This window comes from Callospermophilus lateralis, chromosome 4, assembly GCF_048772815.1.
Source record: "Callospermophilus lateralis isolate mCalLat2 chromosome 4, mCalLat2.hap1, whole genome shotgun sequence".
Lineage (NCBI taxonomy): Eukaryota > Metazoa > Chordata > Mammalia > Rodentia > Sciuridae > Callospermophilus > Callospermophilus lateralis.
The window spans coordinates 166,465,046-166,491,611 of NC_135308.1; the positions used below are offsets into that span (position 1 = coordinate 166,465,046).

The 26,566-nt window shown below is 61.0% G+C and overlaps 1 protein-coding gene across 6 annotated transcripts; it reads right to left on the reverse strand.

Moving 5' to 3' along the window:
• Positions 1-26,566, reverse strand: Plxnb2 (plexin B2). 6 transcript variants are annotated; one of them, XM_077109349.1, is made up of 39 exons: positions 26,479-26,546; positions 20,081-20,296; positions 16,418-16,466; positions 16,076-16,128; positions 12,477-13,565; positions 12,040-12,222; positions 11,828-11,956; positions 11,162-11,262; positions 10,915-11,041; positions 10,544-10,697; positions 9,711-9,825; positions 9,479-9,587; positions 9,299-9,400; positions 8,950-9,042; positions 8,510-8,591; positions 8,277-8,437; positions 8,040-8,188; positions 7,797-7,905; positions 7,484-7,620; positions 7,152-7,322; positions 6,641-6,770; positions 6,303-6,530; positions 6,039-6,215; positions 5,801-5,940; positions 5,601-5,701; positions 5,284-5,513; positions 5,011-5,192; positions 4,684-4,750; positions 4,431-4,577; positions 3,845-4,001; positions 3,625-3,725; positions 3,452-3,536; positions 3,184-3,338; positions 2,943-3,103; positions 2,695-2,842; positions 1,625-1,689; positions 1,436-1,511; positions 917-991; positions 1-828 (listed from the first exon to the last, which is right to left on the reverse strand). In XM_077109349.1, the coding sequence occupies exons 5-39, from the start codon at positions 13,551-13,553 to the stop codon at positions 724-726; spliced, it is 5,529 nt and encodes a 1,842-aa protein (XP_076965464.1). In that variant the 5' UTR covers positions 13,554-13,565; positions 16,076-16,128; positions 16,418-16,466; positions 20,081-20,296; positions 26,479-26,546; the 3' UTR covers positions 1-723. The 6 variants fall into 6 exon arrangements, with proteins under 6 accessions (XP_076965464.1, XP_076711651.1, XP_076965466.1 ...); XM_076855536.2 differs by lacking the exon at positions 20,081-20,296 and having other exon boundaries at positions 26,479-26,558; XM_077109351.1 differs by lacking the exon at positions 20,081-20,296 and having other exon boundaries at positions 16,406-16,466; positions 26,479-26,558.

The window sequence follows — 26,566 nt, forward strand, 5'->3', positions numbered from 1 at the left end:
AACTGTATTGGATTTACAATTCACAAGATTTACAAAAAGGGGTGGGTGGTCCTGGTGGAGCTGTTCCCTGACCCCTCAGATGTGGGTGGGCCTGCAGGGAGCCTGTCTGACAGGCCAAGACCGGGACCCCCAGTCTGCCGAGTCCCCTCTGGCCACCCGAGCCCTGACGTCTGACGTCCAGTTGACCTTTGAGGTGGGGCCCAGGGGCCCTTGAGTCCACCTGGAGTGCCTGTGCCCCGTTGGGAAGGCCAGGTGAGGTCAGGGGGCATCGTACCGCTTTTTCTCCTCCTTCCATCTGGCTGACAGACAGACACGCAGTCCAAGAACTTGCCCTGGGGACTGCAGGCACTCAGATGCCACCGGAGGCCAAACCCAGGGCATCTGAGAAGGCTGCCGGTGCACTGGGAGGGAGGCTGGGGCCCCGCTGCCCCAGTGGCCCAGGCAGCGTGGTAAGGCACGTTTGCGAACTGCTCCCCATGGAGAGCACCCGATGCTGGTGCGTGCAGGAGTTGGTGCTGGCCAGAGCGCCCAGCAGTATTGCTCAAGAGGTCGACACAGTATAGCAGGAGTGGGCCCGCCACCCTCCCCCCCAGGTGCCGGGGTACATCCTCTGCTGGGGAGAGAGATAGTCAGCCACTGCTAACTGGGCCTCATGCCACAGGGCCACCCAGCACCAGGCATGGGCACCTTGCACTGTGCCCCGGCTGCACTGATGGTCTGAGGTCAGAGGTCGGTGACTTTGTTCTCAAGAGCGGCGGCGATTTGCTGCAGGCGGAAGGCCAGCTGCATTTTCTGGGCAGCAGGGTCCTCTTCCAGGGCATTGATGATCTGGGCAGGTGGGAGAAGGGTGCTGGCATGAAGATCACAGTCTAGGGAGGAGTGTCCCATGAGTCCCACCCCAGGGACCAGACCCTACCTCGTCATAGTACTTCTGTGTGTACTGGTAGAGCTGATGCAGTGCCACAAGGGTGTTCAGGGAGTCTGTGTGTGCCTGGGGATGAGAGTGTCACCCAGTGAGCCCCAGGGCAGGCAGACTGTGTGGCACCCCAGAGGGAGACAGGGAGGCCAGCCCATGAAACGTCAGACTGCGCCGTGGTGGCTGTGTGGTAGTGTGTGCATGTGAGTGCACACACACACACAGTGCACACAGTGCACACACACACACACACACAAGCAGCCTCTCCTGCTCCAATGAGGAGCTCAGCCAGTCAGCCAGGCAGGCACAGCGGGTGGGGCAGGCTTCGCAGGCTCACTCCGCACATACCAGCAGCAATGCCCAGGGTGCGGTGCTTACCCGCTCCAGGGCAGTCACACGGGTCCAAGCAGCCTCACCAGCAAGCCCTCCCAGTCCCGCCCTCTTGCCATAACCTCACCCCTGGCTCAGCCGGGGGCAGCGGGAGGTAGGCTCCACTCTGCCAGGCCTGTTACCGCTCACCCGGGAAATCTCTGCCAAGTGTGTGTTCATGTCCTGGTCGCTGACCTGTACCATCTGCCGGATGCCCTTGTAGTAACTGCAGGGACGGTTGTAGGAGTCTGAGGCTGGGCCTCGGGGCCTCCCAGGGACCCACAGCAAGCCCACGCCCTCCTCCCGACCACAGGGGATCCAGGGCAAGGCAGCACTCACTCCTCCACCATCTTCTTGTAGGTGGAGATCTCCTTGGCATACAGCAGCTTGTTGCTGGGCGAGTCCTATGGGATGAAGCCCTGTCATACCAGCTCAGGATCCCCACCAAGAGGAACAGTGTCAGCCCTCCCCAGACTCCTGAAGCTTTCATTAAAAAAAAAAAAAAAATCATTTTTGTGGCACATGCCTGTAATCCCAGCTACTTGGGAGGCTGAAGTAAGAAAATTGCAAGTTCAAGGCCATCTGAGGCAACTTAGTGACACCCTGTCTTAAAATAAATCAAAAAGGGCCGGGTGCCAGATGGTGTACATCTGTAATCCCAGCAATGTGGGAGGCTGAAGCAGGAGGATCACAAGTTTTAAACTAGTCTCAGCAATTTAGCAAGACCCTGTCTCAAAATAAAAAATGAAAAGGGTTGGGGTGTGGCTCAGTGGTTAAGCACCCCTGAGTTTAGTCCCCAGTACAAAAACAAAACAAAACAACAGAGGTCTGGGTGGTAGACTGCTTGCCTAGCATGCTAGCAGAAGGTTCCATCCCCAATGCTACAAAAAAAGGGGTAAAAATAAATAACTAAAACTGTATTTTTGTACTTTGTAGCAAAACTATTTCTGCTTATGCAAGGAGCAGGAACTCGGGGCTGGGGAGTATGGCTCAGTTGGTAGAGTGCGTGCCTCCCATGCGGGAGGCCCTGGGTTCAATCCCTAGGACCACAAAAAAAGGAGGGGGGCTAGAGAGAGGAGGCCTTCTAGGGAGAGAAGGTGGGAGATCCCAAGGAAGAGGAGAGTGGGGACCCCAGAAAGAGGACGGCGAGGGTCCCTGCCAGGAGAGAGCAGAACGTCCCAGGGGTCTTTTCAGAGGCAGCCCCATAGTTCTGGCCACCTTCTTCCTGGCTTTGTCCTAAGCTTTGACCCCAAAATGTGCAGATTCACACCGGACTGCTTTGGGGACCTCCCGAACTCACTCCCGTCTCAGTCACTCACCCTGCACGGGCCCTGTCCAGCAGGTGCTCCCGGGGAGCAGAGGCAGCTCCTCCCCAATGCGACCCCCCCCCCCCCCCCCGCAGCACTCACGCGGCTCAGCTTGTGCTCCGTGCGCGTGCAGGCGTCCATGAAGGTCTGCGCGATGACCGACAGGGAGGCGTCCACCACCTCGTGGACATGCACGTCAAAGATGAAGTGCGGGTTCTTGAGGATGTTCACCCAGAACCGGAGCGGTAAACTGCGGGACCCACACGGAGACAGGGAGTGAGAGGCGGCGGAGGGCGGAGGGCGGAGGGCGGAGGGCGGAGGCCGGGGCGGGGCGGGCGGGGCGGCCCCACCTGTTGGTCTTCCAGATGTGGATGGTGTCCTCGTCCTTGATGTCGTGCTTCTCTGCCTGCTCGTCTAGGAAGTCGAAGAAGTACTTGACGGCCGGTGGCACCGCGTGACCAGGGGCCAGCACGCTCTGGAAGAAGTTGTCCACGAACTGCTGCAGTGTTCCCTGTAGGGAGGGGCTCGGCGTGACCCTCGGGTGGCCGCCCTAGGGTGCATGTGCGCATGCGCAACTTGCCCACCTCCCACCTTGACCGAGAGCAGCCGCGTCAGGTAGATCTCGGTGATGGCCTTGGTTCGCTCTTTCTCCTTCATGCTGCCTCGCTTGGACTTGCCCTCATCCACCTCGTCTGTCGGCCGCACCAGGTGCCACACCCGGTTCTCCTCCTCCAGGAGGGCATGGCCTGTAAGGAGTGGGGAGCTGAGGACTGACCAGTCCCCTGTGCACCTAGCAGCTCCCCGGGCGGCCACACAGGGAGGACACGGGACATGGGGTGGGCAGGAGGCACACACTCACGTTCCCCAGGTAGGTCTTGCTGGCTGTCCTCTGGCTGCTGGGAGACCCCCACCTTAGACAGGATGAGGGTGGCTCCATCCCGCACCTGAGGACAGAGTCCTGAGGTGGGCCGCCAGTCCCTGGCACGGGGACCCCAGCCCACTCCAGTGCGTGGGCTCGCTGCCCAAACTCACGTTGTAGTGCATCAGGGTGTTGATGCGTTTCCACCGGCCATCCCGCTGGGAGGTCAGGTCCAGGTCAGACAAGATCTGGGCTGTAGACCCAGGGCGCCACTCTGTGGGGGGACATGGTCCAGCTGACTGCCTATCCCCAACTCAGAAGCCCCCAGCAAGATCCCTTCTGGGGACACAGAGCAAGCCCAGGGCTTTGTGCCCTTGGCCCCAGGGTGCTCACCCAGGACCACACTGTCCGGCTTGGGCCAGCAGGAGCAGGGCTGGGTGCGGTGCACCTGGTCGATGATCTTCTCCTTGACCTGAGAGATGGTGTCGCAGTTGAGGACCTTGACCGGGACAGCGTCCACCCCTTCATCCTGCACAATCACGCTGACCGTCTGCAGAGGGACGCAGGGCAAAGAGAGGTGGGGATGAGACCCTCTGACCACCTCTGCCTGGGCACCTGGGAGGACTCCGCTCTGCCCTTCCCCTGGCTTAGCAGGCAGTCTGGGGTGAGCTCAGGGGCAGCCCCTCTCACCTCGCCACTCGACCTCACAGGAGTTCAGGCACCCACTTTCCATCCCTTGTGCCCTGTTGTGGGCTGGGGTGCTGAAGCACCTGGCCTGGGGTCAGGACATGCCCACCACAGACAATGTGCCACATGGACGCAGACCCAGGGAAGGCTGTGGTCTTGGTGCTGGCCTGGGAACCCCTGGCTCCCCTGGCTCCCCTGGCCCTCAAGGCTCCTGTTTGCAGCAGGGTGGGGTCCACACTCCTTTGCCCAGCCTCCAAGGGTCCCCGCAGCCCGCTGGCCCCCGGCGGCTCACCAGGGGTGCATACTCCACGTCGTCCCCGAGCAGCCCGGTGTCATTGAGGGTGTACTTGGCCTTCTTCTGCACGGCGTCCACTGGCCCCTTTTCCACCTGATGTTTGATGGCCTTGAAGAGCTTATACAGGGGCTCGCCAGCACTGTCCTGGAGTAAGACAGGTGGCTGTATGAGCAGGAGGGGTGCGACTGACCACAGCTGCTGGGCACCGAGAGGGGTGGCACCACTTCACTCCACTTCCTGGGGGACCCACCTTGAGGTACTGGTACAGGCAGATGGACATCCAGTTGGACAGCATCCTCTCCACCACGGTCTCAGACCTGAGGATGCAGAGTAGGCTTGCACCCCGCTAAGGCCCAGATGGCTTTTCCAGCCCTGCCAACTCTCACACCAGCCTGGCCTCCCCATCCAGGCCCTGAGTCCCCACAACACAGGCCACCCCGCCACCGTCCTCACTGCCCCGACCCGAGGCTGAGATCGGAGCAGCAAGGGGTTGAGGCTAGCTGTGTCTGTCCCCTGGGCCACAGTTCCAGCCCGGGGCCATCCTCCACGGCCCAGCCCCCTGCTCACACCCACACACCTGCGCAACATCAGCTTGGGGTTCTTGGCCACCACGTACTGCTCCATGAGCTCCAGGAAGAGCGTGCGCATGATGTCTGTGTAGTACTCCAGCTTCCCATGCAGTGCCACCGTCAGCAGGGATGCAAAGTAGACCTTGGCACGGGCGGAGAACTCACGCTGGCTCTCCAGGGTGTGGATGAACTGTGGGGCAGCCGTCAGAGCCCACTTGGCACCTCTGTCTGGCACCCGGTCCCACCTAGCCCTCCATCCACCCCGGCCCAATCCTGCTCACGTTGATGAGGAAGGACTTGCTGTTGAGCAGGTTGGAGAACTGGTACAGGGCCTGCTCCACAACAGGCCGCCGCGACTCAGGGATGTCCAGCTTGCCCGTGATCATGACATCCTTGTCGCCGTCCTTGGAGGGCAGGAAGAAGACGCGGTCTGTGTAGGTCTTGTAGTCCAGCGTGGGGATGCCCGCCTCATGCACATCATTCGTCTGGTCCTCCATTTCGATCATCAGGTCTGGGGGACAGGAGGGTGGGGTGAGGCAGGCCTGGCCACACAGCCCTGGCCCTGCGCGCTGGCTGCCCACCCTGAGAGGCAGCGCACCTGTGAACTCCTTCTTGCAGCGGTCCCGCACACTCTCCTCCAGACCCTCCAGCTGGGATTTGATCTTCTCGTACTCCCGCTCAGCCTGCTGGCTCTTCCTCCTGCGGGGCACAGAGGGTCCTCGGCCACTTAGGTGCCTGTGACCCCTCCGGAGGCTGTGTGTGGAACATGAGGGTGCTACAGTCTGCCCAGGGGCTTACCAGTAGCAGTAGACAGACACAGCAATGACAACCACCATGGGCACAATGACCAGCGGCAGGATGAGGCTGAGTGGCACATCACTCACACGCGTGTCGTACTCCACACGGCCCAGCACCCACTCGCGGGAGCCGAACTTCACCTGCAAGGGAGGAAGGCTCAGTGCGGGAAGGCGAGGCCTCCATGGTCGCCCTGGACCAGCCCAGGGAGGCACCCTCTCGACCTCCCAGCCTCACGCACAATGAACTCGGGCAGGTTGTGTGTGGTGTCCCGCTTCTGCCGCCGCTTGGGCGGGGGCTGCACCTCTGGGGGCTCGCAGTACAGGTCCGTCTCAGTGAGTGTCTTCATGATGCAGCGCTCAGCACCCACAAAAGCCTCGGCCTCCTGCAGCGTCATCGCCTTGTTCAGATTGGTGCCCTGAGAGGGCAGCAGAGGTCAGCATGGCCGAGAGGGAGCACTCAGCCCAGACCATACCCCAGGGCCCCAGAGCTGTGCCATCGTCACCTGGGCGTGGATGAGCTTGTTGACCTGCTTCTTGACGCCACCTGTGAAGTTCTCAAAGGTGGGGTCTGCCACATACTCGAAGGCACTGGCCTCGGTCCTGAGCAGGGCACGGTGCCCATCCATCTGTATCAGTGCTGTGAGGTTGTAGGCCTCCGGCTCCTCGGGGACAGCCGGGGACAAGAAGACGACTCTGGTGTCGTTGTAGAACACATACTCAGTGCCTGTGACCTGTAGAAAAGGGACAGGCCATCAGGCCACTAGATGCAGACCTGCCCCTCACAGGCACATCCCCATTAGTCAACACGGGCAATGAGCCCCTGGACCACACCAGGACTGACCGTTGTGGGCTGTAGGGGTCCAGCCTCCCGCCGACGCCGCCAGGACTGTAGGGGCTCAGCAATGACCACCATGGCAAACTTCTGGATGAGGCTGAAGCCCTGACCAGTGACACTGATACTCCGGCCACCACTAGGGGACGGGGACGGGGGGGTGCCTTCAGCAGGAGGCGCCTGGCAGCTGGGGAGGGTGCCCTGCAGCTATCCCACCACCTCCCATGTGTCCCCACCACAGGTCGGCATGGGCACAGATCAGGGGAGGCATGCAGCCGTGTCACAGGCAGGGCAGGGGCACTTGCGGCCTGAGAGCACCGTGCCCAAGCGGGCCTAGGAGGAAGCCCATCTGGGTGCAGTGGGGTTTTCCAGAGGACTCCTGCTGCCCAGCCCTGTCCCGCCCTGCCCCACCCTGCCACATTCCTTTGAGCTAGGTCAGTAGAGGGCACCAAGGAGGTAGCGGGACACTATATTGGTGGGGGAAAGGAGGGGCACTGGCCAGTGTGGGGAAGGGCTGCACCTGACAAAGCTTCGAAGCGGCTCAAAGGCCCGCAGCACTGGGTTCTCCCGGAAGGTGAAGGAGACTCCAGGGCTGGACACGCGGGAGCCCCCGTAGGAGATCTCCAGGGCCACCTCTCCCAGAGTGGACTGGGGTCCTGTGACGCACTGCAGCTGTACCCCAAACTTGGTCCTGGTGTGGGAGGTGCCAGTCAGCATCAACCAGCCCTGGGCCAGCACACTGGGCTGGTTCCACTGCGCACTCCAGGGCAGACTCATGGTCATGGTGGGAATACCCCTATCCTGTCCCCAGGGCCAGGGTCAACCAGACTGGGCAGCTGTGGCGACACCCACACTTCACAAGGGATGCCACTGAGGGTCACCCGCACGTCCTCCTTAGAGCCTGTGTCCAGATGGGTGCCACTGATGGTCAGCGTGGTCCCGCCTGCTTGTGGCCCCTGCCTTGGTTCCACACTCAGGGGCTGGGGCTCCTGAAAGAGTGGCAGGCGTGTGGGGTTAGTACAGGGGCAGGGGGACACAGCGCCCAGGCTTGGACCTCCACCACACAGTAGCTGTTGCTAGACTGCAGGACAGAGCCCAGGTTTAGCAGCCCCCAACCTTCCCAGCGAGTAAGTGGAGTCCAGCACTCAGAGGCCCAGGTGCTTACTTGGTAGGTAAACTGGACACTGGGTGGTGAGTGGCCAAGCTTCCCGTTGACATCCACCTCGACGCCCCCGGTGGAGGACATCGCTGCAGCCTCGGTCACACACACGATCCTGGCGGAACAGAACCCACGGGCTCCTGCACACCTGTGAGTGCGTCCCACCTGCTCTAGGTCCCTCACCGTCCTCAGGTCTCCACCTGCCCAGCCATGGGTCCTGGGGCCTCAGTCTGAGGGCGACCCACTTACCGGGTGGACACAGAGTAACGTTCGGGCTCAAAGGCACAGTTCTGTCCTGCCACAGTGATCCTCCTGACATCATCTGCTTTGACGCCCAAATTGGACCCAAGGACGGTGACGCGGATGCCCCCACCCAGGGGACCAGTCTCAGGCTGGATCTGAAATTGGCAGAGCACAGTGACCTGGTGGCTCTGGCAGGCTGGGGATGTGAGGACAGGGCCCAGGCCAGGCTGGAACAAAACTCACCCTAGTGATCACTGGTGGCGGGCACTCAGACGTGGCATTGCTGCACAGAGCCCCGTACACACACCGGCTCTGCCCACGGCACCACACGCACCTATAGGCAGGGTCAGCAGCCAGGCACAGGCTGCAGTCACTGCGGCCAAAGGAGCAGTTGTAGAGGGTCACTGTGGAGGAAAGTGCAGTGGTCAGCTGGACCACCTGACTGCCCACTCCCACCCTCGCCTGGACCCACCCACCTTGCAGCTTGCTGTCGATGTTCTTGCCGTAGGACTTGACGTACAGGTGCAGGGACAGAGTCTCATTGGCATCGTGGGATAGCTGAGGGGACACATGGGAATACACTGCACTTTCTGGCCCCATGGGTCACCAGGATGATCACACAATAGCCACATGGTCCCCTCACTTCTGAGGCCAGAAGTAGGAGGACGTCAGACACAAAGTGCATACGCGCGTGCACGCGCGCACACACACACACACACACACACACACAGTGTGCTGGGTGTACCCGGGAGGGGAAAGGGATGTGTCCTCTGGTGACAAGGAGACGGACACATGCTACAGGGTGGGGTGGCGAGCCCCTGGCCAGGTCCAGGCCCCTCCCCTTACCATCCCGGAAGGAATGCTTCCCAGGGACCCTCAGGTCAGGGAGCCGGGCCTACCTGTTCTAGAACCGTACCTTTGGGGTGCGAAAGAAGAAGGTCCCAGGCTCCTGCACAGTCACTGGCTCCTCGAACTTGAGCAGGTCGCTGCCCACATACAGGGAGGACCCCTACAGACAGCCTAGTCAGGATGCTCTGGACCAGCCAGCCCACCTGCCCTGGCCTTCCTCCTGGGAACCCCAAGCCTCAGTGCTCCTGGGTTGGTGACCAACCCTCTCCCAACATGACCCACTGGGCCCCGAGACTACTCAAGTCCTACCCATGTGGGCAGAAGCCTCTGAGCATCCCTGTGATCTCCTGGAGCCCTAGCCCCAGGGGGGACGCGAGCCCCCTGACCCCCCACCTGCCTGGCCCAGGTCTCCCCACCTTGACCGTGTCCAGATTCTGGCCCTGGAAAGTCACATCTGTCTCGTGGTTCATAGGGATGACCAGAGGGCTGGGGTTCAGGAACTGCGGGCAGTTGTCCTCCTACAAGAGACTAATGCTGGTCAGGTGCTGCCCAGCCACAGCCAAGCAGCCAGGCCCGCACAGCCCCAGGGCCCTCACCATGTGGGCGCGAATGATACCCTCCTCAGGGTGGGGCGAGGCCTCCCGACACTCATGGTACCGTAGGTCCCACTGGCAGGTCCAGCGGTTGCTGGCGCAGGAAATGCACCTGGGGAGAGGGGCAGGAAGGCTGTGAGAGGAGTCCAGGTCTGGGGGAGGCACTCTACGGGCAGCAGAAGGCCATGAGAGGCGTCCAGGTCTGGGGGAGGCGCTCTCGGGGCAGCAGACTCACGGCAGGTTTTCCACGAGCCTCATGGCCTCTCGGCAGTCATAGAAGGGGTACTGGTGGGAGGTGAGGAAGACGTCATCCTGTCTGAAGAGGAGCTGGATGCTCACAGCCACATGGTCTGCAGACAGCAGGGGGGACCATGTCAGGGGAGGCCACAGACTGGAGGGGCTAGGGGCAGGAGTTGGGAAGGACCTGGAGTCGGGGCTCCCCTGTCAGAGCCAGGAACACAGGGCATGGCTAGGCCTTCCACTGCCCTCAGACCTCAGTCAGGTCAGTCCCAGGCTGGAGCTCGCATTTCTCCCCTGGGCCTGGCTGCCCCCTCTCGCTGAGGGCAGTGGCTCCTTGGAGTCTGGGCGGGAGCGTCTGCCAGGTCCCTACCCACGTCACTGCTCCCAAAACTCAAAGGACAGGGGCACAGTGCCCTGCCTGGCCTACTGATGAGTTCCCTTGCCTTTTGGGACAGAACTGCCTATCTCAGGCTGTACAGGGCTGGGAGTGGACAAGGAGCATCTGCATAGACCTTGGTGCCTGGAACCTGGCCCAGGTGCTGCTGGTAAGGGGAGCCTTCCTGGCTCCTCTTGCTCTGGGGAGAAACAAGGCTGGCGAGCTCCTGCTTAGGTGGGGCCCACTGCAGACAGCACAGGTACCTGGGGCCACCTGCTCAGGGGCCGTCTGCACCCCACCTCCCAGCACCATCCTACCCCAGGCTCTGGACGTGCACCCCGGAAGCCTGCCCAGCACGGGCTCCTGTGAGCTCAATGAAGGACGTGAGTGGATCAGAGCACAGCATGCACAGGGGAGGAGATCTGCTCCCAGGAGCTGTGGCGGGGCCTCACCCTGACCAGTTGGTGTGCTGGGGATGCTGCTTGGGGAGTTGCAGATGACGGCGTTGCCCTCCACACGGGCAGGGTGTGGTGGTGATTCACCAAAGAGACACAGCACCTCATCCTTCTCGGTCAGGGCTGGGAGAGGGCTGACGGTCAGCTGCACCTGAACGGGACAGTAGCTCACACCAGGAGCCCTCACCCCCCGCTCTGTGCTCTGCCTGCCCATTCTCTGGCAGCTGCCAGGTGGGGCCTGGGTCTGCTCTGGGTACACAGGATCTCGCCCTACCCAGCCCCAAAGGATCCCCTGACTGTTCAACAGTTCTAGGCCCTGCCTCTGCCCTATACCTGACCACCAGTGACGCCCGTCCTCTGCTACGCACCTCCCCCTGAGCCCGGCGGCTCATGTTCTGAGGCTGGGCATCAGTGACGGTTACACAGCACTTGTTCCGGCTCCACAGCCAGTGGTTGGTCTCCTCAGCCCGCGGGCATTCAGCCCTTCTGGTGCATCTGTGAGGACAAGGGGTGGCTTCAGCCCTATCACCCTCGGGCCCCCATGTAGGTCTTGTCCTTGCCAGGACAGGGCTGTCCCCAGCTCACAGCCCTCCAGGGCAAGGCCAAGGTGCTCACCGTCCCTCGACAACACACCAGCCACAGTAGGGGTCCTGGGAGTCACGGCACTGTGCGCAGGTTGGGTAGCTCAGACACTCCTGTACTGGTAGCCGGAACACCTAGAGGTGGCAGGGCCATGGGGACACGGCTGCAGACACAGGGCCTTTCTCAGCCCCTGGTCTCCTGGGACTACCAACCTGTCCCCACCTTCACCTCTGGGCCTTGAAAACCCAGCTCCAACTCAGGTTGTAGGTGTTAGGAGCAGCTGCAGACTAGGCTCCCGATGATCCTGGCTGGTGGCCATGGGGTCCAGGATCCAGACGGGACAGGTCTTGGCTACACTGCTTCCCTCAGCTCAGGTCCTCTGAGCCTCCTCCCTCGGGGGGGGCACCTGAGCATCTCGGGAACTCCTAGGGCTGGCTGAAGGGGCTCCTTGTCTCCCTCCCTACCTCAGACACTGAACCAGGTCCCCTCTGCTAAGATGGGGTGGGGAAGGACCAGAGAGGAGTTGCAGTTGAGGCACAGGACAGATGGCCATGGTGACAGGGATTGAATTAATGGTGTCTGGGGCTGCAGCACTGTCTGGGACACAACCTGGCTGCCCTGTGTCTGAGAACTCAAGCACCCTAGGCCTGTCCCAGTGGCCTGGGCCCCACAGCCTCCTGGGGCTACACCTAGGCTGACCTTGTCCTGGGTCATGGCGTACAGACTGGACAGATCTCCAGAGAGCACCAGGTCCTGCTTGATCCTCTTGTTGATCTCCACGAGGATGGCGCTGTACTCCTCTGAGGTGCCATCGGGGGCCAGGTACACCTGGGCACGAGGGCAGCTGTGAGGGTCAGGCCCTGGCCCACAGACAGCCCGACAGGACCTTCCTTGCCGGCCCAGGGCCTCACCTTGAGGATCCGGCCGTCAGAAGTGCCCAGGAAAGCAACAGTATGGCCATTCTCAGCGGTCACCGTCACAGCTGTCAGATTGAGGCCTCCACGCTGCAGCACAGCCGTGGCCGTGAGTCCATCACGGCTGCCGAGGGGATAGGGCAGGTGCTCTGAACCACACGGGAAGCTCTTGCTGGCGCCCTGCAGACATAGTGTCATCAGCAGGCGCCGGCCCTCCTGCCCTTAAGGACCTTCTCCACTGGAGATCCAAGCTAACCTTCCGCCCGTGTCCTATGCTCACTCCACGTGTGGCACTGGGGTGCTAAACGGACACACTGAGATGCAGCACCCATAGGCACCATGTCAGGCCGACCTGAACCCCAGCTACAATGCACTCACACCCCTTCCAAGCAGGAGGGGATGTGGAAATCCCTGAAGATACCAAAGAAACGCACCAGCAAGTGGCCCCCACACTGGATGTCGCCGTGGAAGGGCTTATAGAAGGTGTCCCGGCTCGCCTCCCGGCTGCCCGTGTAGCAGGCGTTGCGGTTGGCCTCCATCTTGGCATGGACTTCCTCTAGTGGGAATAGGCAGAGGCCCGCCCCAAGCCCCCCATTGCTCCGGCCGTCCCTACTGAAGACAGCGTAGAGGACCCTGCCGGTGGCACCTGGTGTGGCTACAGAGGCTGCCAGGCAGGCCCCGAAGGCAGGGCCCTGGGGGTCGCTGGGGTCCCTGCACTGCAGGTCCATCTCCACGTAGGAGTAGTAGGAGGGGTCATCTCTGCACATGCGTGCCAGGAGTGTGCGGTTTCGGGCTGGGTGCTTGTCCTGCTGGTTGAAGACAAAGAAGACATACGGGCCATCCTCAAAGGCCGCCACGAACTGCTGTGTGTTGGTGGACAGGTAGCCAGCCTTGAAGGTGGTGTGGTCTGAGTAAGCTTCGAAGGCTTCCCTGCCCTCGGCCCGGTCCAGTAGGCGGGTGCTCACGATGATGCCATTGTCGTGCGGCCCGTTGCCTTTGCCCACAAACAGCACCCGTTCCCCATCAGGGCGCGTAGAGCTGACCAGTCCCACGGTGGCCACACTCTCGTCGTTGCTGGCCACAAAGGACTTCTCGCCGCTGCCGTCCTCGTAGAAGAGAAGCCTGGAGATGTTGCTGAGGGCACGCAGGGCACAGATGCCCTTGAAGAGGCTGCCGCACTCCACCAGGCGCTTCCCGGGCAGGTCCAGCAGCAGCAGCTGGTTGGCATTGTCTGTGGGCACTGCCTCGTGGCACTGGCTGGCCTCGATGGGCGGTGTGCATTTCTTGTTGTCCAGGGCGGGGCCTGTGACGGCCTGCTGCTGGAGGTGCAGGTCCGCACTCAGCTGGAAGAGCATGTTCACTGCCCCCACGTACACCACACCTGAGGCCTTGTCCACCACCAGGTGGTTCAGCTCCACCTCGCTGCAGAAGACGTTCAGCTTGCGGGGCCGCAGGCCCACACTCGGGCCCACCAGCCCCAGGAAGGTCAGGGCCCACAGTGGCAGTGCCATCTCCCAGGGTCCCTATGGGGAGAGAGAAGGGTCAGAGAAGCCTCGGATCCTTCCCCCTGCTTCCTGCCCCCAAGGACCAGAACAGAGGCCAGAAGGGTTGGGAACTCGAATGAGTGGGGGAACAGAGGCTGAAGGAAAGCATTCCCCAGCCTTCTCAGGAGACTCTGCCATAGTCTAACCTACAAGTGGGGCTAAGGCCTGGCCACTGCACACAGGAGCCGGGTCCTGGCCTCCACCTCCCAGTACTCAGCGTCCTGCAGGCTGGTCCCCAAGGCAATGTCCCCCAGAACATTCACACACATGCCTCTACCCCAAGAAACTACAGATGGTCACAGGGCATGGGCCCCAGGCTGACTGACAGACCCTGACACGTGAGCAGGTGGACCACACCCCGCTCTCCACGTGATGCAGCTGAAAGGGAACTGGGCTGCTGTGCCTGGTTCAGCTGCCCCACGCGCCCACCAGGCCTTCTGACCCAGCCTGGCCCACCTCCCCGGAGCCACCCAGGAAAGTTACTGATCTGCCTCTGACCATTGCACACCCGCCCTTAGGCACCACAGTCGGTGTCCATCCTCAGGAGAGCAGGAAGGTGTCTGATCTGGTCATGGCCTGGAGGCCTTGGGTGCAACTGGGCTGACTGGAATGCGGTGGTTTGTTCTCATGGACCCTTCCTCTCTTCTATCAAGCCTTTGCTCAGGTCTCCAGGGTTATGGCCAGGCCACAGGCAGCCCAGGCCATCACCCTTCTGTTTCCATTCTGCATCTCTCTGTTCCAATTGGCCATAAGCCTTCTCAAACCTCCTGAGAAAGTAACCAAATGAAGAAGAAGCAACCCCCTACTGACAGAGCCCTCCCCACCCAGGATCACAGGGGTGGTGGGGGAGAGAGCTGACCTTGGCCAGCCTCCCATCCCTGAAGAGGCCTCCTGGCCAGGCAGCTCCTGTCTCTCACAGAACCCTGACCCTGCACCCAGGGTCCCCAAACATCTATATAAGCCCAGAGGCCTCGAGAAATGGGGATCACCAGCAGGCTACTTAAGATTCCCTGGAGGATATCCAGAGGTGGGCAGGCCAGGCTGCTTGGAGATGGCAGGGAGGCTGAAAAGTGCTAGAGGCCAGGTGAAGGTGCTCCACAGCAGCTGTGGGGGGAGCAGGGGGACCCAGGCTTCACCAAGACAGGACCCCAGGGCAGGAAAAGCGTTCCAATCCAGGCAGGGCCCGGGTCTATGGGCCTCTCTGGCCTGGCTGCTGGTCCAGGGAGAGGAGGGAAAAGCAGGAGAGGACTGCCACAACCCCAGGCCTCCATGGCCAGCCAGCACCTCACTGTGCCAGGAAAGGCGCACAGCACTGGGCAGTACTCCTCAACCCCAGAGGCCAGAGGCCAGAGGCCCAAGTGCTGGCTGCTCCTGCTCCCGGGCTGGGGCCAGGCCAGAGGCAGCCCAGTCTGGAATGAATGGAATGTTGGGGGGAGGCACAGTGAGCCACCACACAGGGATGCAGCCTGGACCCTGCCAGCGCCAAGTGAGGGCTTCAACCTGGAGCTGACTCAGTGGGGGCCGCCAAGGGTCAGGAAAGTTCTTGCCCTGGCCCCACTCTGCCAGCACTCTGGGCACTGGTGGAGGGGTCCCTCCCTGACCTGCTGACTCACAAGAGCCCAGGGCAATAGAGGTGGCTCTTGCCCTCTGGTTAACGCCAACCTGGGCTGGCATACCTGGGGGGCCCATTGAAGCCCAGTAGACCCTGATGCTGTAGCCCCAGCCCGGATACCCTGTGGCTGCCTGGCATACTGCCTGGAGGCCAGTGTCTGCACCAGCACCCCTTGAGACAGTGGGCGGAGCACAGCTCAAACCTCAGGACTTATAGGGTGGTAGGAGGGGCTGGGATCACACTCCCCAGCTCTTGTACTTCCTGGACAAACAAGACCTCAGGCGACCTGTCCCGCAGGCCCAGGAGCAAAGGGCGCCCACCTGACCACCACAGAGCTGAGGCCACAGGCGGCGCCAGGCACAGCTGGCTGGCTTCCTGCGGCTGGTTCCTGGAATGAGGGGGCGGCAGCGGGCGCTTCCTGTTTTGAACTCAGTCTGGGACCCCCACTTACAGGGCTGGTGGGGATTTCCCCAGCGGCACCAGCCTTCTTCCCAACTGAAGTTCAGAGGTGCACTTCCAAGAAGCCACTTAAATTCCAGGCTACTGCAGGCTGGGAAGTGTCTGGGCCACCCCCAGCCCAAACTTTCAGGCCTGTGTTCCCAGAACCCAGGGCCCAGCCCCCCTGGGCAAGACATGCGCAAGACCTGGGGAACTCAGGGAAGCACTCCCTCCCAGGGTCGACGGAGCCTAAACACTGCACCCCTGACCTCTGAGCTCCTGTCTCTAGGTCCGACCACTGATCTGTCCAACCAGGACAGGCTGTGGGAAGGGCTAGAGAGATGTGCATGGACATATCCTGCCCAGACAGCATCAGGACACGTGGAGGGTTGGGTCCCAGCGCTCTAGCCAGTCTGCACAGCCCCAGCCACCCACTCACCGAGGCTCAGGGGCTCCAGATCAGTCTCCACTCCAGGCAGGCATTGAGACTCTCTAGGAGGAAAGGAGAGAGTCACACTGGGAGGCTGGCTCACCCCAACCCATCTCTGCTCCATATGGCGGGGGGGAGGAAGAGACAGGACCTCATCCTAGCACCACCCCTCCCTCAGACACCTCTACCTTCATTTGGTCTTTCCAGAACATGGCTTGGCTGTGCCCTTTTCTCTGCTCACAGGCAGGGGCAGTGTTTTAGCCTTTTTAAACTAGGCATGTATTATTGCTTTGATTACAACATCTATTTTCTGAAAAACATGCATCTCCATGAACTCACATTTCTACTTACTAGCTGTGTAATCTTGGGCAAGTTACTTCTCTGTGCCTCATTTCCCCATCTGTGAAATGGAGACAGTAACAGTGAGCTACCCCAGGAGTTTATAAGGTCTAAGTGAATTCATTCATGAAAAGTCCCTGAGACGTCACACTGTAGCCCCTCGGAAACACCTGCTATTGTTTCCTCTCAGTCTGGATGCATAGCTACTTACTCTCTGTCGGGAGGCATTGCACAATACCTCGCAGTATGGCTGGCTTGCTGTAGGGAAAAACCAGTAAGCACAGTATCCCACCAGAGACCAGAGGCACCCTGGAAAACTGCGTGGCAAATGAAGGTGGTGGTCTGTGCTGACCCAGCAGAGCCCAGACCTGTCCTGGAGGGAAGGCTGTGGAACAGGGTCCCACCCACCTGTCTTCACCAGTGTTAAGTGCTGGAAAGACTTAGAAGCCCTCATCCAACTTGAAAACAGTGGGAAATCTTGGGGTAAGGGAGGAGGGGGCTAGGACAGCAAGTAACTTTGTCATTTTTTGGAAAAAAAAAATAAGACCATATTTAAATATTACTTGTCTAAATAAACAGAGATGCACCTGATAATCACCCAAGGTGATTCCTCAGCCCCCCCCCCACCCCCAAGCTTCTCCCCATGGCAGACCTCATGCTCTCTACAGGGGTCTGTTACAGTTAAGGTCAAGGGAGGCTGGCCTCTCCTGAGGGAATACTCTCATCTTGAGTCCACACCCCAGAAGGGTCTGACCCAAGGAATACACTGACCAGGCAGGCCCACCACACAGCGCCTGAAGCAGGCCAGTCTCCCTAGGCAATGAAACCAGGATCCCTTCAGCCCTCTAGGTCACTAAGCCCTCTGGGGCCCTGGACAGCCAGACTCAGGCTTGCAACTCCCCGCTGCCATCCTGCCCCAAGCACCAGACCGCACCTTCTCTCAGGATGTCCTTCCCATAGCCCAGATGACCACTTTCCTAGGTGCTCCCAGGCCAGGCCAGCAGGCCAGGGCCCCAGCTCCAGGGCCTCGCCAAGGAGGCTGCGGTCCCACCTCAAGTGCTGCTGCACAAGGGCCAGCTCTGCAGCCAGGACATGGGGTTCCATACCAGCTCTACCATTTTCTAGCTGAATTATGTGGACTACTTACAAACCTGCTCTGGGCCTTAGTGTCCCCATGTGTTTGCTGGGGCTAATAACAGTTTCCACCTCCAAGGGCTGCAGAACTCCTACCCATCCTTCAGAACCCTGAGACGCCCTCCCAGACGGGCCCTGCAGGACTGTCACTCACCCTCTATGGTCTTCACTGAGGGGCCCTATGGGTGGGTGTAGAGCAAAGGGGAATGAGAGCACTCGGATCCCCTGCTCCAGCCCCCAAAGCATCTTGGCCTCTCTGAAGCCCTTGCTGTGTGGGACCAGCTAGAGCCCCTTACTAGGGACCTGGGGTGCCTGGCTTTCTTCCACAGGTCCCTCTCTGTCCCCCAGGCCCCGCACACAGGCTAGCTCTATCCACCCATAACCCCAGGGGAAGGAGAGCAAGAGGGACCTGAAGAAGAGCAGTTTCCTTCAGATAGGCCCCAGGGCTGGGGTGATCTGTCCTGTTCCCCTCCCCAGTCCTGCTGGGCAGTGCTAGTTTGAGTACCCCAGGTTGCAGGACTCAGCCTACCCACAGGGCTCTAGAGTGGGGTAGAGTGTGGGGGGGATCTTTCCATGTCAGCATCTTTTTTTTTTCTTTCTAGTTGTAGATGGGCACAATACCTTTATTTTGTTTATTTTTATGTGGTGCTGAGGGTCAAACCAGGGCCTCACATATGCTGAGCCAGCGCTCTGCCACTGAGCTACACAGCCCTATCCCTGATATTAGCATCTTCAAACAAACTTAAATTGAGCACCCCCCCACCCCCAGTACTGGGATTTATACCCAGGGGTGCTCTACCTGAGCCTGTACCCCCCCACACACACACCCTTATTTTTTATTGTGAAACGGGATCTTGCAGAGTTGCCCAGGCTGTTCTGGAACTTGTGATCCTTCTGCCTGCGCTTCCCCATTAGTTGGGGTTACAGGCACGCACTACAGTACCCCTGTCAGATTGAGCAATTTCTTAACACTAAAATAAAATCAGGGGCTGGGGATGTGGCTCCAGCGGTAGCGCGCTCGCCTGGCATGCGTGCGGCCGGGGTTCGATCCTCGGAACCACATACAAACAGAGATGTTGTGTCCGCCGATAACTAAAAAATAAATATTAAAATTCTCTCTCTCTCTCTCTTACTCTCTCTTTAAAAAAAAAAATAAAAAATAAAAAAATAAAAATAAAATAAAATCAGTGCGAAGCTGTCAAGCCCAGCAGGAGGAGGGCCCCCTCTTGGCCAAACCAGCAGGCTGTGGGCTCAGAAGGGAAGCCAGGCCAGGTCGGAGACCCACACGAGGCTCAGACCCAGGCCTAAGTGCACAAAGGGCAGACTCCTCCCGCAGTCCAGGCTCAGACCCAGGTGGAGACGGTACAACCCTCCAGCGGCCTTAAGCCCTGCGGTGGTCCAGCGGTCGGTGGACCAGTGACCCCAGGCCGGCGCCAGGGGACCGCTGAGGGGCCGGACGGGGGCTCTAACGGGGAGGCAGGTCCGGCCGCGCGCCGCCTCCCCTCCCCCGCGGGCAGCTGGCTGCCGGGAGGCGTGACTCCGCTTCAGCGACGACGACGCAAATCTGCAATTAGCCGGGAGCGTTAAACAAATCAGAAGAAACAAAACAGGCCGCGGAGCCGCCAGATCCGAGCCTCCGCTGTTTTCAAAACAAGCCCGAGGGAGGGGCCGGCGGCGGGTCCCGCAGGATAAGCCCTCGGGCCAGCCCCTGGGAATCCACAGGTCACCCCGCGCGCCCAGCCCCATCCGACCGTCCGTCCGAGTGCAGCCCGGGGGCGGGTCAGCCCCTCTCCTGCCGCACGACGGAGGCCCGGGCCCCACACCCAGCCCGGGGCCGGCGTCCCAGACAGCCCCCGTGGCAGGACCGCTCCCCGGCGCCGCCGGCCTCTCCGAGGAGCGCGGCAGGTTACCCGGGAACCGCGCAGAGGGGCCCCGCCGGGCGCTCCTGGGCGCCGCCCGCCCGCCCCCTCCGGTGTTTCCCCGCACCTCAGGGCACGCCGGGGAGCAGACGTGGACCCCTGCTCTCAGCGTGAGCTTCTTCAGGCCCGGGGACCCCACGGAGCCAGACACGACAGCCATGGAAACGGTCACGTGGCCCTGCTAGACGTCCCCGGGGCGCTGACCTGGCGTCAGGCACAGCTGAGCGTAGACCGGCTAGTACCTACCCAGGTCGGCCCGGCCTGAGAAGGGGCCGCAGTGGACGGTTCCGCCCACGGCTGGTGGCTCCGCCCCTGCCCAGGGTCGATCCCTGGGCTCCTTCCCCAACTCCGCCAACCACAGGACACCACTCCCAGCAGCCTCCGGTAGGACCCCGAACCTGGGGTTGGCGTCGTGTGACAGTCTCCCCAGGTGAAGACCGAACTCTTCCGGGCAACCTGACCTAGGAGCGGGGTGGGGCTCCAGGGACAGACTGACGTCCTAGCCTGAGTCTTGCGTCAGCGACCAGAGCCTCCCACAGGACTCAGGGCAAGGTCCCCTCCCAGGTGGAGGGTGCCTACCTCTTTCCCACAGACCAGGCTATTGGTTCTCGCTTCCACCTACCTCCACAAGTCTGGGCTATAGGTCCAGCTAGAAAAGGCACACCTGGCTTCCTCAAAACGCTTTCCTCCGGGGTGAGTCAGCCTGAGTTCCAGCTTGTCCACTTTCCATGCTCCCTACCCTGGGATGCATCCAGGCCACCTCAATCTCTGAGGCCTAAGGTCATCTAGTGCCCACGGTCTTGCATCAGGCCCCTGGTCCTTAGTGCCCAAGGTTCACCTGGAAAAACCCCAAGATGCCTGCCCTAGTCCCTCCTTCCATGCCAAACTGCAGCCTCTGAACACTGTGGGGGTCCTTAGACCAGCCATTGAGCTCCCCACCCCCACCACTTCTGAAACAATGGTGTGTGGCCTCCTCAGCCTCCCTCCCCCCTCCCCCCCCACAACCCACCTGCTACACAAAAAGCACAGGTCCTCTCAGGCCCTGGGAGCCAAAGGTGGCCCCTTGCCCCTATATACCAGGCCTGCAGAACCACTTCCTGCCCACTAACAGCCCCTTTTTGTGCTCCAGCTACCACACCTTTCTCCCCACTTCTGTCCCTACCACACCACAGACCTTCAAACTTAGCCCCCCACAGCATATCACCCTTCATCAACTTGTGGTGCTCCCAGAGGACCCCAAACTCAGCCAGCTGAGAGGACACAATGGGTCCTGTCACTCCAGCCAGTAGAAAGCTGGCTAGCTGGTTCAGCAAATCAAGAGTGCAGATAGCAGTCTGGCCACAGAAGGGCTCTTTTGGGACCCAGAGGACCCTGGGCTGCTGGCTATTTGCCTTCCCACCCCTCTTGTGTGCCCCCACCTCATCTCCCCTTTCCCAGGCTCACTCCCAGTGGTGGGTGGTGAGAGATTAGGTCCTGGCTGGATAAGCTCATGCAGGATGCAGCTGGCCCAGAACCAGCTCTGCCTAGAGCCCCCTCCAGGGACATGGTGAGCAGGAGGTGGGGAAATATGGGGGCGGACGGGTGAGGGCCCCAGTGAGCAGGAGGAACCAGCAAGGCCTGTAATCTCCCTGTCAGCCTGTCAGCACAGCGCCTCGGCGGCGGTCACCCCAGCCCCACCTCCCCATCACGGCAGAACCCTACAATTAGCTTGGGGCACCTCGCCAAACCTGGGTGCCAGCTACCACTCACATGTGACCACACATGTGCAGGCACACATGTCTGTGACTGATGGAAGCACCCTGCCAAAAGGGGTCTGGCATCAGTACCCAGATTTGTCCCCAGGAAAAGAAGCTGGAGGGAGACACCCACACCCAGTACTTGGGATCTCCCCAGGTCCCAGCACAGTCAGTCCAGGGCTGTGAGGCTCTCAGAGGTGGACAGGTAGGAGCTGGCCTCCAGGGAGGGGCTGTGTGGGAAAGGTGGGCAGGCCATGTCAGCCAAGGGAATGGGCTACCTGATGAGTCTCCTGTCCAGCCTGGGCTAGGGGGCTGGCAGGCACACGGTGCTACTAGGAGTGCTGGGCAGAACTGGAATCCAGCCTGGGGCTGAACCAGTGAGAACAGAACTGGGATTTCCCAGGGGAGATATGCCCAGCTCAGAGTGGGAGCCTGGCCTCCCTGCAACACACCCAGGGAGGAGCCCCCATTTCTCTCTTGGAGGGCAGGCCCACCTGCTCAGTTTAGCAAGGGGCTTGGACTCAGGAGGGTCTGGCTAGGGGCCGTGGACCTCAGGTCTAGATGTTGAACCCAGGGAGGCCAGGAGTGGTTCCACAGGAGACACTACTGGACAAGGGGCCACCTGGGTCTCCCCACATTTTCTCCCATCCTGACATCCTCTTCTGGGTCCTAAGGATACTCAGGGTGGTCCTCAAAATCAGGCCTGTTGCCAAGGTGGAGGTAGGGAAGCCAAACTGGAGGATTACCTCTGAGGCTACCAGGGAGGGGTGGGTCATGCTGGAGCCCCTCCTACCACCGGCACTTTATCTCTGCCAGCTTGCCCAGCTCAACTTAAAATAGCTTCTCCCACTTGCTTGATTGACAGAAGAAATGGTCCCAGTGTCAAGTGGGCGAGGTCACTGGGCAGGAGGCAGGCCCAACCAGGGTTCCTCTTCTCTCCTTGCCCCAGGGCAGTTGCTATCTTCCAGGCAAAGAACACAGGGCTGGGCTCAGTGTTTCCTGGACCCTCACTCTCCTCCATAGCAGGCCCTAGCTCTGAAAACACTAGGGAGGGGAGCCAGGATGACAGCGTCCCCGCTTCCTATTGGTTCTTGAACCTCCTTTCCAGTCTAGGTCCCTGCAAGGCTCAGGTTATTCCCAAGCCCCAACTTCCTGTCAAGCTGTGCCCTCTGTATCACACACTGCAAGCTCTCCATTCCTCCAAGGCAGATTCACACTGGTGGGCTGGCATTGTCCTCAGACCCCAGCTTAGGTCCTGGGAAGGGCCCAGGAGAACATGTGCAGAACAGCACACCCTCTTACCTGCTGCCTTCATTTCAGCACCCTGCTGGGGCTGACAAGCCTTTACAGTTGCCTATCCCCCAGATATATCCCCACAACTGGCACCAATGAGACAGGCAGGCCCATACAGCCCCACACAGGTGGCATGATGGCTCAGGGGCCAGAGGCAGAACAGAAAGCTACCTGGTAAGAGAGACCCCACCCTGCACAGGGCCAGCTGGCTGGAGCCGTTCCCGCCAGGGAGCAGATGCCCCTGAAAGGCAGACAAGGCTTTTTCCTCCTCCTTCCTCTTGCTGAGGAGAATGCCCAGCTGGGGCAGCCTCAGGCACAGAGCTCTGAGCTGGTCCTACATGAGGACTGCTGGTCAGCTGTACCAGAGGGGCCAGGCACTTGGGACCCAGATGCGATGGGAGAACTTGGGTTAGAACCACGGCTACACCACAGAGCCTGCCTTTCTCTTCTCAAGGCCCTGAGCCAGGTCTCAGCTGGCACTAAAATGGGGAACTGCCAGGGTTTCAGAACCCCAGGGATCTCCGAGGCTGAGGAGGAGAGGATGTGGGCACTCAGCCCAGCCCTGCCCCAGGAGCCCTGAACCCAGGCCAGGGTGAGCCCCTCCTATGTCTAGCCCATGGGATGCCCCCCAGGGAGGCTACCAGCCATAGGAGGGCCTGGGGGTGTGTGTGTGAAGGGGGCTAGGCAGCAGAGGCAGGACCAGAGACCACAAAGGACAGGAAACAACCAGCTCCAGGTCTGGACCAGTGTGGGACCTCCCCAGTGACACGTCTTCATCAAGGGTACTGCAGGTCTCTAGTATCCTGTAAGCAGCCTGCTACACGGTTCCTGGCCACACAGACTCCACCTTGGGCCTGAATCCCGCCGCAGAGCAGAGTCACAAAGACTTCCCAGAGTGGGTGATAGTGTTGGGAGTTGGACAGGCAAGGCCTAGGCTGGCCCTTCAAATGCTCTCACCCAGACAAAGCAGAAGGGCCAGGCAGGCTTCTGTGCCAGGGATTGGCCTGGGGCCCCGACTGTCAATTGGGGAACCCACGTCAATGTAGGGTTCTTTGTCGGGGGCCAGAGAGGCTGTGGAACCCACCCCACCCCAAGATATAGGAAGTATGAGCCTGTGTCACAGGGTGTAAAATCCCAAAGGGGAAGAAGGCAGAGGAACTATATGTGACTTGGAAAGGCTAAGTAAGCTAGGGGGTCGCTGCCTCCAAGCTGCCTACCCACCTGTGGCCCCCAACTCAATCACATGCACTGCCCTGCCCTTCCCAGCCCATAATTAGTCAGAGCCCAGCCCTATCCCAGAGGCAGCCCCACCCTTAACGTAAACAGCCATTACTCTCTGAGAGCCTCCACCCCATCCAATCACCGACTCCAAGAACCTGAATCTACCTCAAGGAAAGGAGGTCAGGCTGGGGGGCCACCTTGGCCCTTCCACAGGTGGACCGAGCCCTCGCTGACCAGTTCATTCCTCCAGGCAGACTGGGCACAGGAAACCTTCAACAGGGAAGACTACTCCCCACACCTGCATGGCAAGGCAGGAGGCAGGCTGCAGCAGGAGGGACTGGGGAGTGGCATAAGAAAGCCTGCTCACAGGAAGACAGCCCTCCAGGCCAGGGGCCTGGCATCCCATGTGGTCTTGCCTATCTCAGAGGGGGGTGATGTCAAGGGAGGGTGCTGGAAGCTCTTTCCTCCTGTGTCCCCTGTCCAGGCCCAGCATTCAGAGGGCCATCAGCACTAACCCTCAGTTTGTGGGTACCAGGTAGAGGATGAGGCAGGGTAATGTTCCCAGAATGGCTGATGTCCTGGTGGCGATGGGGTGTGTGCCATATGGACGCCTCCCCAGGCTGCCAGCCCACCCAGAGCCTTCCAATTCAGTCTCTTCTGCTCCACTTGCCTGGGCCATGGCCAAGCCTCTGGGCTTCCTGCCTTGGGCCTCGGCTGCCCTCTGTCTCCCCAACGTGGCTGCTGGGCACACAGCCTCCTAGGGAGCACAGCAGCCTCCAGTCCCAGGCAGCCACCCCAGCAGCATCCCAGATGGCTCCTCGGGGACCATCTCTGGCCTCAGTGTCCCACCTGTGAGATGTCCTGAGGACCACCACATTCTCCTGGGGGGGGGGGTGCTAGGTGAGGGCTGGGCTGCCCCTCAATGATGGCAAGAGGATGTGAGGTTCAGCTGGCAGGAGACCCCAGGGATCTGCCTACCAGCTGATCAACACTCCTGCTGCGGCCCTGAACCTGGATCTGGATCTGGAGGGTGGCCTCAGAGGCCCTGGTGTGGGTTATGGGATGAAGGAGGTCCCCCAGCTGTGCCCAGAATGCCTCCTCCCCCATGGCCTCCCTTAGGGGGGCTTGAGCCCGCGGCAGACTGGCTAGGGTTGACCTTGGGGCCTTCTCAAGCTCAAAGGTGACACATCCCCTCCCTGACCGGTCTGAGCAGCCTCCTCAGGAGGTGGTGGAGCTGCCCGGACTTGCCAGTCCCTCCCTCTTGGGGCTCTCAACCCCCGGCCCGGAAGTGCATCCCTCTCTCACGGCTGCCTCCCACTTTGAGTGGCTGGACATGGCTGGATAATCCAAAATAATTCCTTCTTGGCAGGCGGCCGGCGGGGGAGGGGGGACTCACATTCCAAACCCTGTTTTTCTCAGTAACTTCCCTCTGCTCTTGGGGCTAGGAGCCCCTGGCCAAACATCAGGCCTCCCTGACCTTGCGGTGGGGTTTGAGAGGTGGGGGTGGCTCAGAGCTGCCAGCCCACCTGCTTGTTCCTGTCTGGTCTGGTCATTTCTGTGCAACTTGCTAGAGCTGACCACCACCTTCCTGGGAATCTTCTCCTCTGGACCAGGGAAGGAGGACTCCTGTCACCACAGTCTGCCTTTCCAGTTGGTTCTCCCTAGGTGCCAGGGTGCTATCTGGGGGTGCGGTCAGCTGAGAGCCCCCACCTCTGGGCAGACCCAGTCTTCCACTCCTACAGTAGGTTGTGTGTGTATGGGGGGGGGGATTTCTCAGCTTTAAAGCCCTCAGCACACCAGCTGGGCTGAAGTTGGAAATCAAGAGACTTCCCCAGGGCAAGTTGAGAGCCCAGAGAATCCCCCTGGCCCACAAGTTCCACCAGCTTTGGGGCCTAGCCTCATCCTCAGTCCCCAGTCCTGCCACTACCAGGGTGGCCACAGACAGAACCCTTCCTTCCTTCTCCCAGGAGCTGGAAGAGGAGCCAAGTGACGTGGCAGGAAGCTCCAGGGCTCTTGAGCTCAGAGACCCCAGAGAAAGGACACAGGACCCCCCAAATTTGCCAAACAGCCTGACCACGAAGGAGGGAGGGACGGCCCATCCAGAAGGGTCCCCTTCAGGAGAAGGGCCAACAGTGGGGCAAGGCCTGAGTGCTGAACACCCTCCCCAAGTTCTAAGACTTCTTGGTCCCTGGTGTCCACCCAGACACCACGCCAGGAGGGGCGGAGGAGACCCTACTAGGAGGCGTGGGGCCTCGCGAAGTGCAGGATGTTGGTTCCTCCGCCACGGGTCCCCTCCACCCTGGAGCCCCGTCCCTGGGGGCTGGAGGCCTTGCAGAGGCCTGACCGTGGGTCCAGCTCCTGAGGAAAGCCCGGCAGAGCCAGGTGTCCGCGCAGGTTTAGCGGGGGCTGGGGCCGCGGAGGTTTCGCGCTACAGACACGATCTGCGACTGAGCGGGGGCCTGGGCAGAGGGTGGGGGTCGGAGACTAGATCGGGTCAGACGCGGCTCCGGAGACTGCGGAGCCCCCGCCCGGCCAGGCCAGTCTCCCAGCGCCCGTCGCCGCAGGCCTCGTCCGCCGCCCGGAGGCGCGTGGGGCGGGGCAGCCGGCCCCGGCCCGACCGGCCGCGGCGCAGGCCCGCGGCGCCCTCCTCTGAGCGGCGGTGCCTGGGATCCCCGAGCCCGGGCGCGGCAGGCCACAGCAGGACAGCGCTGACGCGAAGCCCGGGCCCCAGTGCTACTCCCCACACAGGCCCTGTCCCCAGACACGGTACCTGCACGTCCGCCGACGAGGCTCGATGGCGCCCGGGCCGCGCTCTGCGCAGCGCTCCGGACCGCGCGGCTGCCATGGAGACGGGCCTT